Below are 16,024 nucleotides of genomic sequence, written 5' to 3' on the forward strand. Positions count from 1 at the left end.
AATTCTGCACCCTCTGCTGATGGCATGCATCTCTCCAAACAACAAAGAAGTATGAACTCTTGGGTTCTCCTAGATATATGGATTGCAACACTGGCAAGAAAGACCACCTTTTACCACCTTGCCAGAAGATTGCAGCTGTTTCTTTTGGATGAGTACTTAAAAACTGTAATCTCAGTTAACTACTGTAAATCCACCTGGGTCTGAAGATGAATGCTGCATAGAAATTCTAACTTGTTCAGCATGCAGCAGACTTTCTTTAAAGAAAGAAACTGCTAAGAGCTCATCACATGGGGACTTAAAAGTGTCCAGGGGCTCCCAGTTCATTCTTGAATATAAGAACAACCATAATGGGCAAGATCAATGGTCCATCTAGCTCAATAGCCTGTCTTCTCACAATGCCCACTGCCAGATTCTTCAGAAGAAATTAACAGCAGGGCAATTAACACACAATCCATTTCCTGTCATCCAGTCCTAGCTTCTAGCAGTCAGAGGTTTAGCAACACCCTAACCACCTTGGCTAGTAGCCATTGGTGGCCTTATCCTCCAGGAATTTATCTAAATTATTTGTTTTAACCCAGCTAAGACTTCAGATAGGTGAATAACAATCTTTGCTTTTAAGGAACAATATGTACTAGATCTTGATTATCTTGGAGATCACCTTCACATCTGTGACCCTGCGAAACAGATGTGCTCCAAGCCAAGTGAATGCTCTGGCTGACAGAGTCCAGATGAAATTTACAAGAGCAAAGCCTTCTCAACACACAGTTCTCAATTGGAGCTCCTCAGGAGAGGATATAAGAACTAGCCCAAGCCTGTTTGCTTTCAGAAGGTGATTTTAAAAACTTCCAGCGTTGATGAAGGCAGGAGAATGAATTTAAAAATAAAACAGCAATGAAAATCTAGGACCTCTGTGTAAGGTGTCTGAGCAAAATATATTTGGCACCTAGATGTTGTGTTGAGGGGCTTACTACAAATGCCTGAGAGAGAGGGCAGCAGCCAGAGGGGACTCTTGCTATGTATAGAGTTCCAAAGATCTGGGGGCTGGAAAGGGGGTGGGGCAAAGGAAGGGTTAGAAGACTAGTGGGGGAGGGACATGTGGGATGGGGAGCAGGGCAGCTCAATGCATCTTCTTGTGGGAGGGTCAGGGAGCAGCCTACTGCGTGCTGAGTCAGTGGCTGTCTTTTCTCCTCTGCAGCTGGTCCGATAGGGGCGGTGAACTGAGATTTCCCAGGCCAGAGCTTTCTCCCAGCAGCTACTCTAGAGGGTAAGTAGAAACACGCATGTATGTTCTCTCTCCAACCCATATTCAGATAGGGAGCCTATGTATCCTGTCTATTGTTACAAATCCTTGTGGTTTAGGTGAGGCCCACCCTATGCTGCTTCCCCTTGTAGGACCTAGGGCAGGGTGGAAATTGGGAAGAGAGAAGCTGCTCCTAGTAAAGTCATAGAACTGAATACAGTAAAATGCTTTTAATAAAGAGTATTGAGATGAAGGTAACTTCAGTCAGTGACTGAACTACCTAGTGATTTCTCTGTGGAACAATAAGGTTTCTTAATACAACTGATTACAGAAAGGTCTGAATATTTAGAATAACAGAAAGCCCTGGCCCTCTTTCCCTGATAGATGATGACTGTATTTGTGATGGTAAGACATTGAAAAAGAATGTATCTGGGGCATATTTCTGTAGGGTTATTTCTGTCCTTATATTGCTCCAGGGTTCTCTGGTAATATTACAGGGTTTCCCTTAAAATTCGATGGTGCCAAGTCTCGCCCACTTTTATATGTGATTGGATGCATTCCTTTTCCCTGGAAACCTCCCTCTGCAATGATTAACTACATCAGAAGTAATACAGCATAGATTTAATGTGCTTCCAGTCTTTGCTTGCTTTTCATGGGCACTCTGAAACTATTATGTGACTTCCTCTCCCAACTTTTGCTAACAAAGTAGGGTTGAGGGTGTGAACCTATAACTGGGATTCCAGTAAAACACATAAGGGGTCCGTTATAGGATCTCCTAAGGATGTAGTGGCACCCAAATCCAGCAAAGAGGAACTGCGCGGCTTCCATGCACCTGGAAGCTGGTGAAACTCAACCCAGGGCTAATCCTCTCTGGAATGGAAAAAGGAAAATGATGCTGTAAAGCTTAAAAAAACTCCCCTGTGCAGGCTGGCAGTTGCTATTGTTCTAGGCTGAGCCTCGCTAATTGTTGGAAAATGTTACTTGACAGGAGTGAGAGAGGGCTGCATTATTCTTTTAGTGCACAAGCAAATATTTAAAGGGACCTCACCCAGTAGTACGGGTCCCTTTAAAAAAAACAAACAAACCAGGAAGAGCTTTGATCTTCTCCGGGAGGCGGGGAGGAAGGGGGCGTGAGGGAGGGAGGGGCTCTTTGCGTTACTGCAGCAGAGCAGAGCTGCATGCACCACTCAATCAAGGTAATGGAGGAGCAGGCAGAGGGTGAGCGCTCAGGGCTCCAAAGCCTCTTTCTTTGCTTTCAGATTTCCAGCCTGCAGTGTCGCATGATCGCTTCGGCAAGAGCTGCTTTTTCTTCTGCGGCTTAGCAGTGGCTGACTGGGCACTGAGCCCTTGTTGACCTTAGGCAGAGGTGTAGAAACCCCTCAACCTTCTGCGCAGCTACATGACAAAAGAGCTTTCAGGCTTTCCCTCATTCATGTAGAGGTGGCTGAACTGATTGCATTTCATGTGCATGTGACTTGTGGCTGATTCAGAAGCAAGTCCAAGGGTTTTCAGCCCAGTTCTCATAGAAATTGAGGGTTTTCCAGCAGTTTTCTGAGGTTCTGCCTGACGTATAGCTGCAAAAACACTTGAGGGTTTCAGTTTAGGAAGAAGGTACTGATGTTAATGCCCTAACAGTGAGTATAATGTTGTATTAACAGTTTATTTGCCTCTCTTTTCCCTCTAAAGATTGTCTGCTCAGGGTTCAGATGTTTGCCTTGACTCCAGAGGAGAGCAGAGTCTGGACCTGGTAAGCCCGTTGGTCAGCTTGTGTTCTGGACCATGGACTCCATGAGAATCCCCCTAATGTGAAAATGTCGAACACTAACAGGGAATTAGTGATTGACTTTCTCTCCTACAAGCTATCGCAGAGGGGATACAGCTGGAGTCGGTTCGAAGGGGAGGATGAGATCAGGACTGATTCTGCAGAAGAGGCTGAGATGGCAAGTGTCCCTAATGGGAGTCCATCCTGGCATCAGGGTGCCAGCCACATAGTGAATGGGGCTGCTGGGCACAGTAACAGCCTTGAAGCCCATGAAAGGGTTCCAGCAACTGGAGTGAGGCAGGCGCTGAGAGAGGCAGGAGATGAGTTTGAATTGAGGTATCGGAGGGCTTTCAGTGACCTCACTTCCCAACTCCACATCACTCCTGGCACGGCATACCAGAGCTTTGAGCAGGTAGTGAATGAACTCTTCCGGGACGGAGTGAACTGGGGGCGCATTGTGGCTTTTTTCTCCTTTGGAGGAGCCCTGTGTGTGGAGAGTGTCGACAAGGAGATGCAGGTGTTGGTTGGACGCATCGTCTCATGGATGACCACTTACCTGACTGACCACCTAGATCCCTGGATCCAAGAGAATGGCGGTTGGGTAAGAACATGTCTCACGAGGGGACCGTGCTCCTCACTCAGCTATAGTACAAGTCTGATTAAAATGTAACTGGCTGAACGCCTTGTGCATGCTAGTAATTGTCCTAGATGTCCATAGTGAATCAAATGCAACTGGAATGAGCCTTTCCCTGCGCATTCTTAGCGATTTGCCGCAAGGGGTCACTCCATTGTGGCAGAGCCCACCAGCCAGGCTTGTCTGAATCCCTCTTTCTTCTCAGCCTCCTTGGATGTTGGAGGAACCCTTTTGGCAGCCCCCATAATCCAGGCTGGCTCTTAAAGATGAAAGCCCTTGTTCCTTAGCATGTCGGACAGTGGTCGGGAACCTAGTTCAGGACTGAACCTTCCTTCCACCTTTGTTAATGCAATGACCCTAAAATGCCAGGGCTGGGCTTTGCGGCCAAGTGGGATGGATGATGATATGCTAGCTGTCCACCTCTGGAGATAAGAATTCACCTTCTGATTCGCTCACAAATAAAGTAGGCCTTCTTCCACTGGGTATCTGTCCTCCATGTAGTCTGAGAATTAAGGTGCATGGCTAAAACTGTGTAAAGAGAGCCAACCAAAACTCCTACTGCTGTGTACCTGGCTCCCATCACAGTTGTTTCCCCCTGCTCTCCTGAGCACCAAACTTGCGTGCCCTTTTAATGGGTTTGTGTTAACATGAGTAGGTGTGTTCCCATTGAAGTCCACAGTCTATTCTGCTCATCACTAGATGGCTTGCACTGTGGAACTTGTTAGGTTCAGGGGATTTTGCCAATGGGAGATGGTTGGCCTAGTTTATGCCTTGTTTTAACTCCTACATTCTAGTGGCTCATGTACTAGTGCTGGCTGGACAGGGGGGACATTCCAGCTACTAAAATAATTAGGAGTCCGGTGGCATCTTAAAGACTAACAGATTTATTTGAGCTTAAGCTTTTGTGGGTAAAAAAAACACTTTTTCAGCTACTGACATTTAAGCACTGGAGTATTGTTTCCCTTGCCCATTGATGAGCTGTGGTTTTGAAAATTGTGTTCACCTTCGCAGCCACAATCAGTATCCCATCTTGAAAACTAGAGGAGACATGAGGAGGTGCTGGGGAGTATGGAGACAAGATTTTTTCAGCCCAGCCTTGCTCTGCACCTGCTCCTGGCACAGGGAGACTTTGATCTGTCTCTTAGAGCTCAGGAAGGCCAGCATTGGATCCAGGATAAAGTAAAGGAGTGGAGGCAGAAGGGAGAATGTGGAGCCCAGGAATGCAGTTGTCCTGGGGCACTGCCTGGGGTGTGGCTACCCAAACAGATTGAATTTGGTTTCATGTTAATAACCAGGATTCTCACTGACCATCTCAGCAGGCTGTCTCTGGCCCATTAGCTCTCTGGCCTTGTAGATCACCCTAGCAGTAGCTGAATGCTGGGTTTCATCCCTCTCCTTTCCAGCTTTGTCTTTTAAAAACAGAGATTAGTCCTGGAATTGGGTGATCAGCTGGAGATTTCCCAGTCTCTGTGGCTGTTGCTGCTGGTGACAATTGGGCTGTGTCCTGGAGACCTAGGCGATAATGCAATCTGATTTTGTAAATGAACTCTCTGGGAGATTTAGATTAAATCACTGATAGAAAGTCACTGGTCTCTGCCTGTTGGGAATGCAATCCCCTCCCCCAGCCCAACCAAGTATCACAGTGTGCTTCCTTTTTGTCTGAGCACAAATTCATTGTTCGAAACAAATATTTGCTCAGCAGATTGCATGAGGGGCAGGATTCCTCTGTCTGACACACCCACTGGCTCCTGCTCTTAAGATGGCTATTAGCCATTTTTGTTTTGCCAAAGAAGCAGCTTTGCTCTGTGCTGGTATCCCTGATTGTGATTCTAGCTGCCTTGGCTGGCTTGTATTGTTAGTTCGGCCGGCTTGCAACAATGTGGCACAGCCATTGATGCAGGGAGGCCATGCAAATACCCATGATGCCCAAAGAGAAGGTCTGGGCTGTTTCTGTAGGTTCATCTACACTGACAGCTGTAGAAAAGATGTAGGGTGCACCTACTGTGTAGGTCCATTACAGGGGCTTCAAACCAGACACCAGACTGGAGCTTTGATAAATTTAGTAGTGGTGCTTCTGGCCTTGTTAGCACTAGGCCTCCCACCCCCCCAGATTTCCCAATCTTGTTCCCCTTGTTCAGCTCTGCTGCTGCTAACATTGGTGCTAATGTTAATAGTGCATTACAACCCAATAGGGATGGAGGATTATGGATATCTTCTGTTTCACCTTCCCCTTGCTTGTAGGTGCAGAGAGAAACCATTGGCCTCTTCCTAGCTAGTTCTGCCATGAGCCTTTACCCAGTGAGTGCTCCTCCTGGCCCAATGCTGGAGTAATCTCTCTGTCACTGTCCTCTTTGCACAGGATTACTGCTCACCAAGGGTGTGTATGGTACATGCTGAGCAGCTATTGCCTGGCCCATTCACAAAAAATTGCCATAGCCAAGTCTGAAACAGAGGAATGCAAGTTCTGGCTGGCCTGCTCCTGATATGTATCAGAATAGTTTGTTTTCTAGAGTATGGCAGCATTTCACTGCCTGCCAATTCCTGAGAGAGGGCAGGAGTAGGTCCAGACAGTCTTTTTGGGTAAGAGTTCCTGCTTTCCTGAGGCTGGTGAAAATGAAAGAGCTGCTGTGGTGTTTGGGATGGAGGGCCAGGATGCCATTATCAGAGGGAAATCCTTGCTTTTTTAGAGTGGGTGTGAATAATGCTTTTCTGAGAGCTCTGCAAAGGCTGGGAGTGATTCATGATGAATCACTCATTTACATTTCTAATAGAGATCTGGTCAGAAAGTAAAGGCTGGAATTGAAGGTTCTGGCAACAAATGTGCAATTCCTTGAATAAGTGGGAACTGGAGAATATACTGCTGTTTGCTGATGCCGACTGTCCTGTCTCTTGACTGGGGCATTGAGCTTTGTCCCATTGGAGTAATTCAAACAGTTCCCTAAAGTACTGATTTCCTGGATGCTTAACATGTAAACACCAAGGAGGTACAGAAATTGAGGATGGCTCAGGGGAGTATAATGAGAAGTAATGGGCGAAGACTGAACAAAGGAAAGGTTGGGGTTCCGATTTCTCACTGGAAAGAACTATTAGTTGTATGTGATAGTGGAACAGTTTCTCAAGAAAAATAATGCCAATAGAATTATCTGAAGTCTGAAAAACTGGATGTCACTGGAAGGGGGATTCCTAGATTCTAGGGCTGGAAGGGACCTTGAGAGGTCAAGTCCAGTCCCCTGCCCTCATGGCAGGACCAAATCCTGTCTAGACCATCCCTGATAGACATTTATCTAACCTACTCTTCAATATCTCCAGAGATGGAGATTCCACAACCTCCCTAGGCAGTTTATTCCAGTGCTTAACCACCCTGACAGTTAGGAATTTTTTCCTGATGTCCAACCTAAACCACCCTTGCTGCAGTTTAAGCCCATTGATGCTTTTCTATCCGCAGAGGCTAAGATGAACACGTTTTCTTCCTCCTCCTTATGATACCCTTTAGATATCTGAAAACTGCTATCCTGTCCTCTAGAATGGACTAGATGAAGCCTCTTCCCCCTTCTTCTGACCTGCCCAACCCAAGGGAGCGCCCCAAGGGTCAGTCCTGGGGCCGGTTTTGTTCAATATCTTCATTAATGATCTGGAGGAGTGGATTGCACCCTCAGCAAGTTTGCAGATGACACTAAACTGATAAGCTGGAGGGTAGGGACAGGATACCGAGGGACCTAGACAAATTAGAGGATTGGGCCAAAAGAAACCTGATGAGGTTCAAGAAGAAGTGCAGAGTCTTGCACTGAGGACGGAAGAATCCCAGGCACTGCTACAGCCTAGGAACCGAGTGGCTAGGCAGCAGTTCTGCAGAAAAGGACGTTGGGGTTACAGTGGACGAGAAGCTGGATATGAGTCAACAGTGTGCCCTTGTTGCCAAGAAGGTTAACAGCATTTTGGGCTGTATAAGTAGGGACATTGCCAACAGATCAAGGAACATGATAATTCCCCTCTATTTGGCATTGGTGAGGCCTCATCTGGAGTACTGTGTCTGGTTTTGGGCCCCACACTACAAGACAGATGTGGAAAAATTGGAAAGAGTCCAGCAGAGGGCAACAAAAATGATTAGGGGACGGGAGCACATGACTTATGAGGAGAGGCTGAGGGAACTGTAATTATTTAGTCCACAGAAGAGAAGAATGGGGGGGGGGTTTGATAGCTGCTTTTCAACTACTTGGAAGGGGGTTCTAAAGAGGATGGATCTAGACTGTTCTCAGTGGTAGCAGATGACAGAACAAGGAGTAATGGGCTCAAGTTGCAGTGGGGGAGGTTTTTATTACAAAAAACTTTTTCCCTAGGAGGATGGTGAAGCACTGGAATGGGTTCCCTAGGGAGGTGTGGAATCTCCTTCCTTAGAGGTTTTTAAGGCCCAGCTTGACAAAGCCCTGGCTGGGATGATTTAGTTGGGATTGGCCCTGCTTTGAGCAGGGGGTTGGACTAGATGACCTCCTGAGGTTCCTTCCAACCCTGATATTCTATGAACCCAGATTTTGCCAGTTGCTGAGTGGTAGCCAGGTTGGACAGAGTCCTGCTGAGTTGCATTGCGGCAGGATGGAGTCTTATGGCGCTTTGTGGAGAAGACCCTCTAGAAAATGTGATTATGGAGAGTCCATTTTCTAATGTCATTTTTTTTTTCCAAATGATGGGAAATGACACAGACGCTCATTATGACAGGCAAGTTGTGCTCTGCATACACCCTCTGCTTTCAGAGAGAAAACGTGAGACTTTGCATCTCACCCTTCAGGCAGACTGTTTGCTCCTCTTCATGTCTACTCCTGTGATTTCTGTTCCACTGTGGGGATTGGGAATAACCATGTTGAGGCATTCATCTCGCCCTCTTAGAGATGGCTGGGGTGGACTCGTGGTAGAGTTTGTGACTGCACTGTGTGCGATGCTAAATCCACGCTTGGGTTGGATGAGCAAACTAGATGTGCTCTCAAGCCCTCCTATCCTGGTATGCTAATCTCTGTTCCTAGCATGTAGGACTCCCATTGCCATCTAAGGGAGTTTGTGTCTTTAATTATGTCCATTTAGACCTTTTGGTTTGGGCAGCGAGAGGTTCACTGGCTGATTAGACAGCTTGGATAACCAAGATTTGGTGTGTAGTTAACACTGTGAGATTAAGCATTGATTCAAATAGGTATATTGCATGTTTAAAAGAGCTTTATAGAATCCACTACATTTTTCAAGGAAATGCAGCTATCTCTGGGTGGAATGTAGTCGTTTAACACACAGCAACACTGTACCACAGCTCGAAGACATGGAATGAAGACTAGGTGTTTGTGATGAGCACGGTATAAATACCAGTATAGGAGAATACAGTATTCTTATTAAGTTACAAGGGAAATCCATGTGGGCCAAATACAATTATGCAGACTGGACTGTGGCTAGCATACCAGAATTAATACTCCGACTCTTATATAGAAGTGACATGGGATCTTTAATGGCCATAAGTTGTCAGTATGACATCTTGGGCAAAGGATGGTATCTCCAGGTGCACAGTCAGCTTTGACAGTGAAGTGGTCTCTAATTGTAAGGCTCCTGCATTATCAGGCAACTGGCTTTTCCTATTTTCTTTCCTCCTCCTGTCTTCTAAACAAATATCCCACCCATTCATCTACTCTGCATGCTATCTAGGGCTGGGGAAAGATGTCTCTCTAGGCATCACCTGCCTGGGTTAAATAAATATTTTTCTGAACACCAGATGGTTCTCTTCTCTCCCAGCTGAAGCCCTGATGATTCTGTCTTCTTTCCGTCAGATTCAGTCTCACAGTCACACTTGTGTGGAGCAGGGAGGTATATCCAGGCACTCCCTGCAATCATGCTGATCCGTTTCCCCAGAAGATTGACTCAGGCCATGTCTACATCTAAAATTTTGCAGCGCTGGTTGTTACAGCTGTATTAGTACAGCTGTATAGGGCCAGCGCTGCAGAGTGGCCACACTTACAGCAACCAGCGCTGCAAGTGGTGTTAGATGTGGCCACACTGCAGCGCTGTTGGGCGGCTTCAATGGGGGTTCGGGGAACGAGAGAGCAAACCAGGAAAGGAGACCAGCTTCGCCGCAGTTTGCTCTCGCGTTCCCGGAACCACCCAGCAAACCTCAGGGAAGGAGACCTGCTTGCTCGGGGGTTCGGGGAACGAGAGAGCAAACCGGGAAAGGAGACCAGCTTCGCCGCGGTTTGCTCTCGCGTTCCCCGAACCACTCTGCAAACCGCAGGGAAGGAGACCTGCTTGTTCGGGGAACGCGAGAGCAAACCAGGGAAGGAGACCAGCTTTGCCGCGGTTTGCTCTCGCGTTCCCGGAACCACCCAGCAAACCTCAGGGAAGGAGACCTGCTTGCTCGGGGGTTCGGGGAACGAGAGAGCAAACCGGGAAAGGAGACCAGCTTCGCCGCGGTTTGCTCTCGCATTCCCCGAACCACCCTGCAAACCGCAGGGAAGGAGACCTGCTTGTTCGGGGAACGCGAGAGCAAACCAGGGAAGGAGACAAGCTTCGCCGCGGTTTGCTCTCGCGTTCCCGGAACCACCCAGCAAACCTCAGGGAAGGAGACCTGCTTGCTCGGGGTTCGGGGAACGCGAGAGCAAGCCGGGGAAGGAGACCAGCTTGATTACCAGAGGCTTCCTCAGGTATGCTGGGATACCTGCTTATTCCACGGAGGTCAAGAAAAGCGCTGGTAAGTGTCTATACTTGATTACCAGCGCTGGATCCTCTACACCCGAGACAAAACGGGAGTACGGCCAGCGCTGCAAACAGGGAGTTGCAGCGCTGGTGGTGCCCTGCAGATGTGTACACCTCCTAAGTTGCAGCGCTGTAACTCCCTCACCAGCGCTGCAACTTTCTGATGTAGACAAGCCCTCAGTATCAGGTGGAAAGGCAGGGTGGCTAGCTGCAGATAGGGGCAGTCTGAACAATAGGATTGTTTGAGATCTCTGCTCAGTGTGCAGACCTTTGGCATCTTCTCAAACTGATTCGGAGCTGGGAGACTTTTCTGTACAGCTCTTCAGGAAATGCCATTGGAATGACTTCCATTGCTGCTTCCTGTCCCAGCCCAGCAGCAGAATTCCTGCCTGCTAAAAAGTGAAAGATGGAAAGAAATCTTTGTAGACTTTCACTCTTCACCCCACTTCCTCAGTTTCTGCCTCTCTTCTCTCCCTGTCTTTTTCCTATGTGGTGTCTCTCTCTGTTGTGCAATTTGATTACATTTTTTGAAAGTCTGTCATCAAAGCAGGAATCTGCATGTCAGAACTCCTGATCTCTCACCCCCTTCCTTGTTCTATCACTGATAACACTTCCCTACCTTGCAGGGTGGACTGTGAGAATTCATGTTTGTAAAGTTCTCTGAGATCCTGGGATTCAAAAAACAAAGTACTTTAAAAACACCCCAAGATGCATTTCCGAACTATTTTTCACTGTTACCGATTCTCAGATGCTCTCGTTAACTTTAGTTCCCCCGATCTGCTGGTGTTGTTTGAGATTGGAGTTCAGGCCCTGACTGTGAGCTGCGCTGGGTCTTTGCATGTTTGTGCTATTGAGATGCCTTGCCCGACCCAGCCAGAGGGGTTGGGAATGGTGAGTCCTCACTCACCCTGTGGAAATTGCTGCTTTTTATGCATGTGCCTGACATGTATGGCCACACCTCGTTTTTGGGTTCCTGACTGGATGTCAGAAACTACATAAGTCTCCCTTTATATAATTTGAATGGAAACACACACAGCAGGTCCTGGGCGGGAGTGTGCTGGAGGCTCAGGGGTGATGTGATGTTTCAGGGCCTTTGCAGCTCTTCTTTCCTCCCCTCCTCCCTCCCCCCCTCACATTTTGTTGAGTGAAAGTTGGAGGAACGTTGTGGGAATAGTCCCTTTCTGAGAGAACCAGGAGCACTTCTCTAGGACAAATAACTATTTCCCTAGCAACTACCAAGCCTGACCAGTCCTGGGAGAAACTGGATTGGCGGGGTTGGGGTGGGGACGCTCATCTGAGAACCTTAACGATATCTGATAACAAAAGTGGGAGCCATCCCTGATTGATGCTGGTTGTTTCTGAGACAACAGCAGAATTGCTAGGCAGAGATGTCTTCCCCCCCCCTTTGTGGTGATCTGTATACTGACAGCAGTAGAAGCTATAACTGCCATTGGCATCCTCCAGAGCATGCCTCAGTGGCCATCTCTCTGCTGAGTGGTGCTCTCCTCTCCTGCTGCCCCTCCTGGCAGGGCTGCTGCTCCTGGAAAACCCATTGTTCCAAAGTGGCTAAAGAGTACCATTGGTAACAGGGAAGGAAGCATTTTGGTCCCTCACAGACATTGCCCTGGTTAGGATGGGACCTGGGATTGTCTGTTTAGCGTTCCTCTCCAAGGCCAGATTTCTTATCTCTGAATGTTCCCAGAACTCCCTGGTCCTATCTGTGCTGTGCCAGTGACAATGACAGTCTATTGGCACGAGACCTTCTCAAGCTTAGTTACTGATTGCCCTTTGGTGTGCACTTAAAGGGGAGCCCCTGTCACTGGGCCTGCGAGAGCTCTCTCCACTTCACAGCATCAGGCCTGTCCATTTGTTTCTAAAGAAGGAAGCATGGCCTCGTCTGAACGCACAGGGCAGCTTCGGTTGTGTCCTCTGGGGCAGTGTTCGTTGTTGCAGTGTTCAGGTGGGGGGATAAGGTTACAGTTTGCCACACAAGCAAAACAGCCCAAGCTGACTGGAGGGCAGAACCGTTAACAGATGGCTCCAGCTGGGGGTTACTGGGGAGCAGGTGTGGGTTTCGTGACAGGAAAATTTGAAGAGACATGTTGAGTTTGAATTCAGGAGGCCTGTAAGGTTGTGTGCCTTCTGCCACAACTCGCATGCTGGCGAGCTGGGTGACCTAGTTATGGTGCAGAAAACTGCTTGCTTTCTTTTTTATTTTTAGGCATTTCACTTATTTTTATTCTTGCGCTTATTTTAGATAGAGCGCAAATAGAGGAGCTCACCGGTGCTGGGAAGGGCAACCTCCAGGCAGAAACACCCAGCACAGCTCCTCCATGCAGCCAGCATCTTTCCATCCGCACGTGTTTTCTCCCAGGCACATGCTCACGTGTACTGATCCACTGCTGTCTCTTAGGATCCCACTAATGGGGACCCAGAAGCCCTCGGTGCTGGTGCCTGCCCCTAGGGGAGGGAGGGAGGAGTGGATGGAATTCAAAGGCCTCTTTGGAGTTTTAACCAGAGAAGTTTCTGCTGCCTCTGGGATTATTTGAATGCGGTGGTGGTTGTGGTTGTTTTCCCCCTCTCCCCCTTTTAAGGGAGCAGAGAGTTGAATGAACGTGGAGTTAATCTACTCTTCTGATTTCAGTGAGCTGTGTACCCTGTGCACTAACTTGCAGCCTTTTCGGGCTGCTCTAACAGGGAGTTCCGAGGGAGGTCAGCATGCAGCCAGAGCTTCTGAAGCAGGATTCTGTCCTGTTGTAAACTGTGCATGAAGAGATGGCTATGTATAGCGTACTGTGAGGTGCCTTGCCCGTGACAAAAGCGGCAGGTGCAGGCTAGGTTGGCTTGTTGGTTGGAAATAGAATCGTATGCTTGGGCTGAAGAGGGGAACGGACAGAACTGTCTGTTTGACAGCACAGGTGTCTGAGCACCTGGAGGCCCTTGACAGAGTGAGGAGAAAGGGGGGAAAAGAATAAAAGATCTTTCCTCCTCCCCCCCCCCCCCCCGCTGCTGTTGATACCAGTGCAGTCCTTCACCTGAAGCCAAGAGCTCTGCACTAAACAGAGCAAAGGTGAGGGAAGCACAGGAGTCTCAACACCCAGCCACACACTGGAGTGAGCTGCCAGGTTCACCATTGTGTGCACTGGAGCTAGAGTAAGGGCTTGTTTGACTGCTGCACCCTGGGACCGGTCAGTGCAGAGAGGAGGGGAAGGGTAGGACAGCTTCCACTCAGATGGTTCCTGCCCTTTCTGGACCATTTCACTGGTGTTTTGGACATGATCTTGGTCCCACTCAGAAGTCCATGGGAGTTTTGCCATTGGCTTCAGTGGGAGCGGGTTAATGGCATTCCCCTGGCAGGAAAGCTATGGTGACGCTGTTGTCTCAGGCAGCGACTAGCTGTGCTGGTTAGGAAATGGAGGCTGTATACAGATGATCATGAGTAGCCCTCAAGTGAAGCCCCAGCTTTGTGTATTGAGGGCATCCGATCTGAACTCCTATAAACCTGTGGCCATAAGCACGTGGTTATGCTTATTCCATCCTGAAATCATGTGGCTCACCAATATCTTATTGGATGAAACAATTATTTGCTTCCAGTGTGTGACTAAGGCCCAGAGTAGAGCGCTCCAAAGGAGCTTTCTCCTGCTGCAGTAGTTTGCCTTGCATATGTTAGGGAAGTACGACCTATTTGGCTTCCTCTCCTGTTGGTCAGGAGGTTTCTTGCTAAGTGACTTCATGGGCTGAATCACTTGAGATTTCACATGAATTAAGAGGAACTAAATGAGTGCATCTCCCTCCCCTTCTCCAGCTCCATCCCAGGGGGGGTGTTTGTAGGAGGAGCTCTGCTCAAAGGATCCCTGGGACTTACCCAAGAGAGAAGGGCTGAGACAGTCTATTTAAAATCAGAGTGGGTCTGTGTGTGGAAGGAGGAGTGGGTCCTGATTTCTTGTCTGTTTGGACCATTTTCCCAAGGCATGTTTTCTGTGGGGGAGCGTGTTCTTGCACCCAGCCTCTCAGTCTAGGGGGAGATGCCTACGAAATGACAAGATTGCACTCTGGTCACAGGCTTGAGAGCACTCTAGGGCACACCCCAGCTCTGGCTCCAGAGAATGAGGAATGTGGACGTGGTGTCAGGGTCCAGTGAAGCCCAAAAGTGGTGTCTTTGCAAAAGCTGTCTCCTTGCAGAAACTGTTGCCTCATACCCAGTTCTACAAGGATACAGGAACTTTCTTAATGCTTGGGGGTGAAGAGTGTGACTGGGTGAAAATGCAGCTCAGTTCCTCTCCTTGGGCACCACGTACTGAAGGCATGGTCTCCCCCAAAAGTAGATGCTTGTGTTACATAGCAGCCTCACTAGGCACACAGCCATTGCACTGTCTTCTAGGCTTCAGATAGCTCTGACACGAGACACGGAGTCTTCCCGCTGCCCCTAACGTGCCTCTCTCACCACAGGCCAGCAGACTGGTCTGCCCTGTTGGGGCTCAGACACCATCTGTCCAGTGGGGAGAAGCCGCATAGAGACTGTTTTCCAAAAGGTATTAAATGGGTTAGTCCAAGGAAATGCAATCCCATTCCCAGCAGGTGCTAATCTCCTGAGTGGATCTGGCTCGACCTACATGTTCCTCACTGTGCTTTTGTATTATGGCTTCATGGCTCCCAGCTCTCCCTCTTCTTTGTGTTCCTGATACTGGTTCTGGTCTATGGCTCAGCCCAGATGATTCTGAGGGAATAACTTTCATGATGAAAGTTGGATGCAAGTGGATTAGTCATTCATGCCAGCTCTTGTTTTGCTGCACATTAATGTTTCATCTGATAGCTGAGTGCCTCGCAATAGAGTGAACACTCCTGTCCTCTCCAGTCTCTTCTGAAGTGCTCAGAACAGGCTGCAGCTTTCTGGATAACCCTCTGACACGTTGGGAAATGCTGAAATTGCTGGTGAGCACTTGTCATCTCCGAGTGGTGCAAGTGCATTGTAGTTTCTGTGAAGCTGGTGATGAAACCAGTTTGACAAGCGTCCCTGGCAGCAGGGTTAGGAATGGAATGTGCTAGTGACTGTTTGTCTCTGCTTCGCAGAGTACTGGCTTTGGCTGTAGTGTGCACTGAACTCTGGAGGTTTATTGTACTTCCCACTCCAGTACCCAGTCTGGCTGGAGCCCTTCCGCAAACTGGGACAGCCTGTGTGCCTTACCTAATGCTTGTGTCCTGCTGTGTGTGAGTGGGGGTCGAGGGGGAGAATGGCAGAGGTTTTATCTCTACACAGCCCTGGGTCACAACATCATTTGACAGTGATTGCTGAAAACTCAGGGTTCACATCACCCAGAATTCCCTGCTATTGTAATTGAAATTAACCAGCTGCTTCCATGTAGGTCAGTTGTTTGCATAACAGTTAAAACTGAGTCCCTGAAGCATTTGCACCTGCAGAGTCTGCTTGTATCTCCCCCCACTCGCCATGGAAGCTGGCAGTGAGTTACTGACAAGGAACTTGAAAGAACACTAGGGGCAGAACAGCGTGTGAGGGGCAGCTCTGGAGAGGGGTTGAGGCCTGTTCTCTGATGTCAAATCTGACGTGGGATGTGGCGGGGCAGTGGGGGAGAGGTGGTCTATTTTCTGAAATATTTGGATTGCAAGGGTGGTGCTGTGCGCCGATGGCAATATAATCGCTTGGATATTGCTG

At 48.4% G+C, this 16,024-nt stretch overlaps 1 protein-coding gene across 3 annotated transcripts in view; it reads left to right on the forward strand.

The window, feature by feature from the left end:
- Positions 1–810: 810 nt before the first annotated feature.
- Positions 811–16,024, forward strand: part of BCL2L1 (BCL2 like 1) — a 30,204-nt gene continuing 14,990 nt past the window's right edge. Inside the window, exons 1-3 of one of the 3 annotated variants that reach the window (XM_030533119.1) lie at positions 811–829; positions 1,196–1,264; positions 2,927–3,603. In XM_030533119.1, coding sequence (XP_030388979.1) covers positions 3,052–3,603 — 552 coding nt within the window. In that variant the 5' untranslated portion in view covers positions 811–829; positions 1,196–1,264; positions 2,927–3,051. Of the gene's footprint in view, positions 830–1,195; positions 1,265–2,371; positions 2,459–2,926; positions 3,604–16,024 lie in introns of those variants that run through there. The other 2 variants (XM_030533120.1, XM_030533121.1) reach the window with 2 other exon arrangements.

This window comes from Gopherus evgoodei, chromosome 14 (genome assembly GCF_007399415.2).
Source record: "Gopherus evgoodei ecotype Sinaloan lineage chromosome 14, rGopEvg1_v1.p, whole genome shotgun sequence".
Lineage (NCBI taxonomy): Eukaryota > Metazoa > Chordata > Testudines > Testudinidae > Gopherus > Gopherus evgoodei.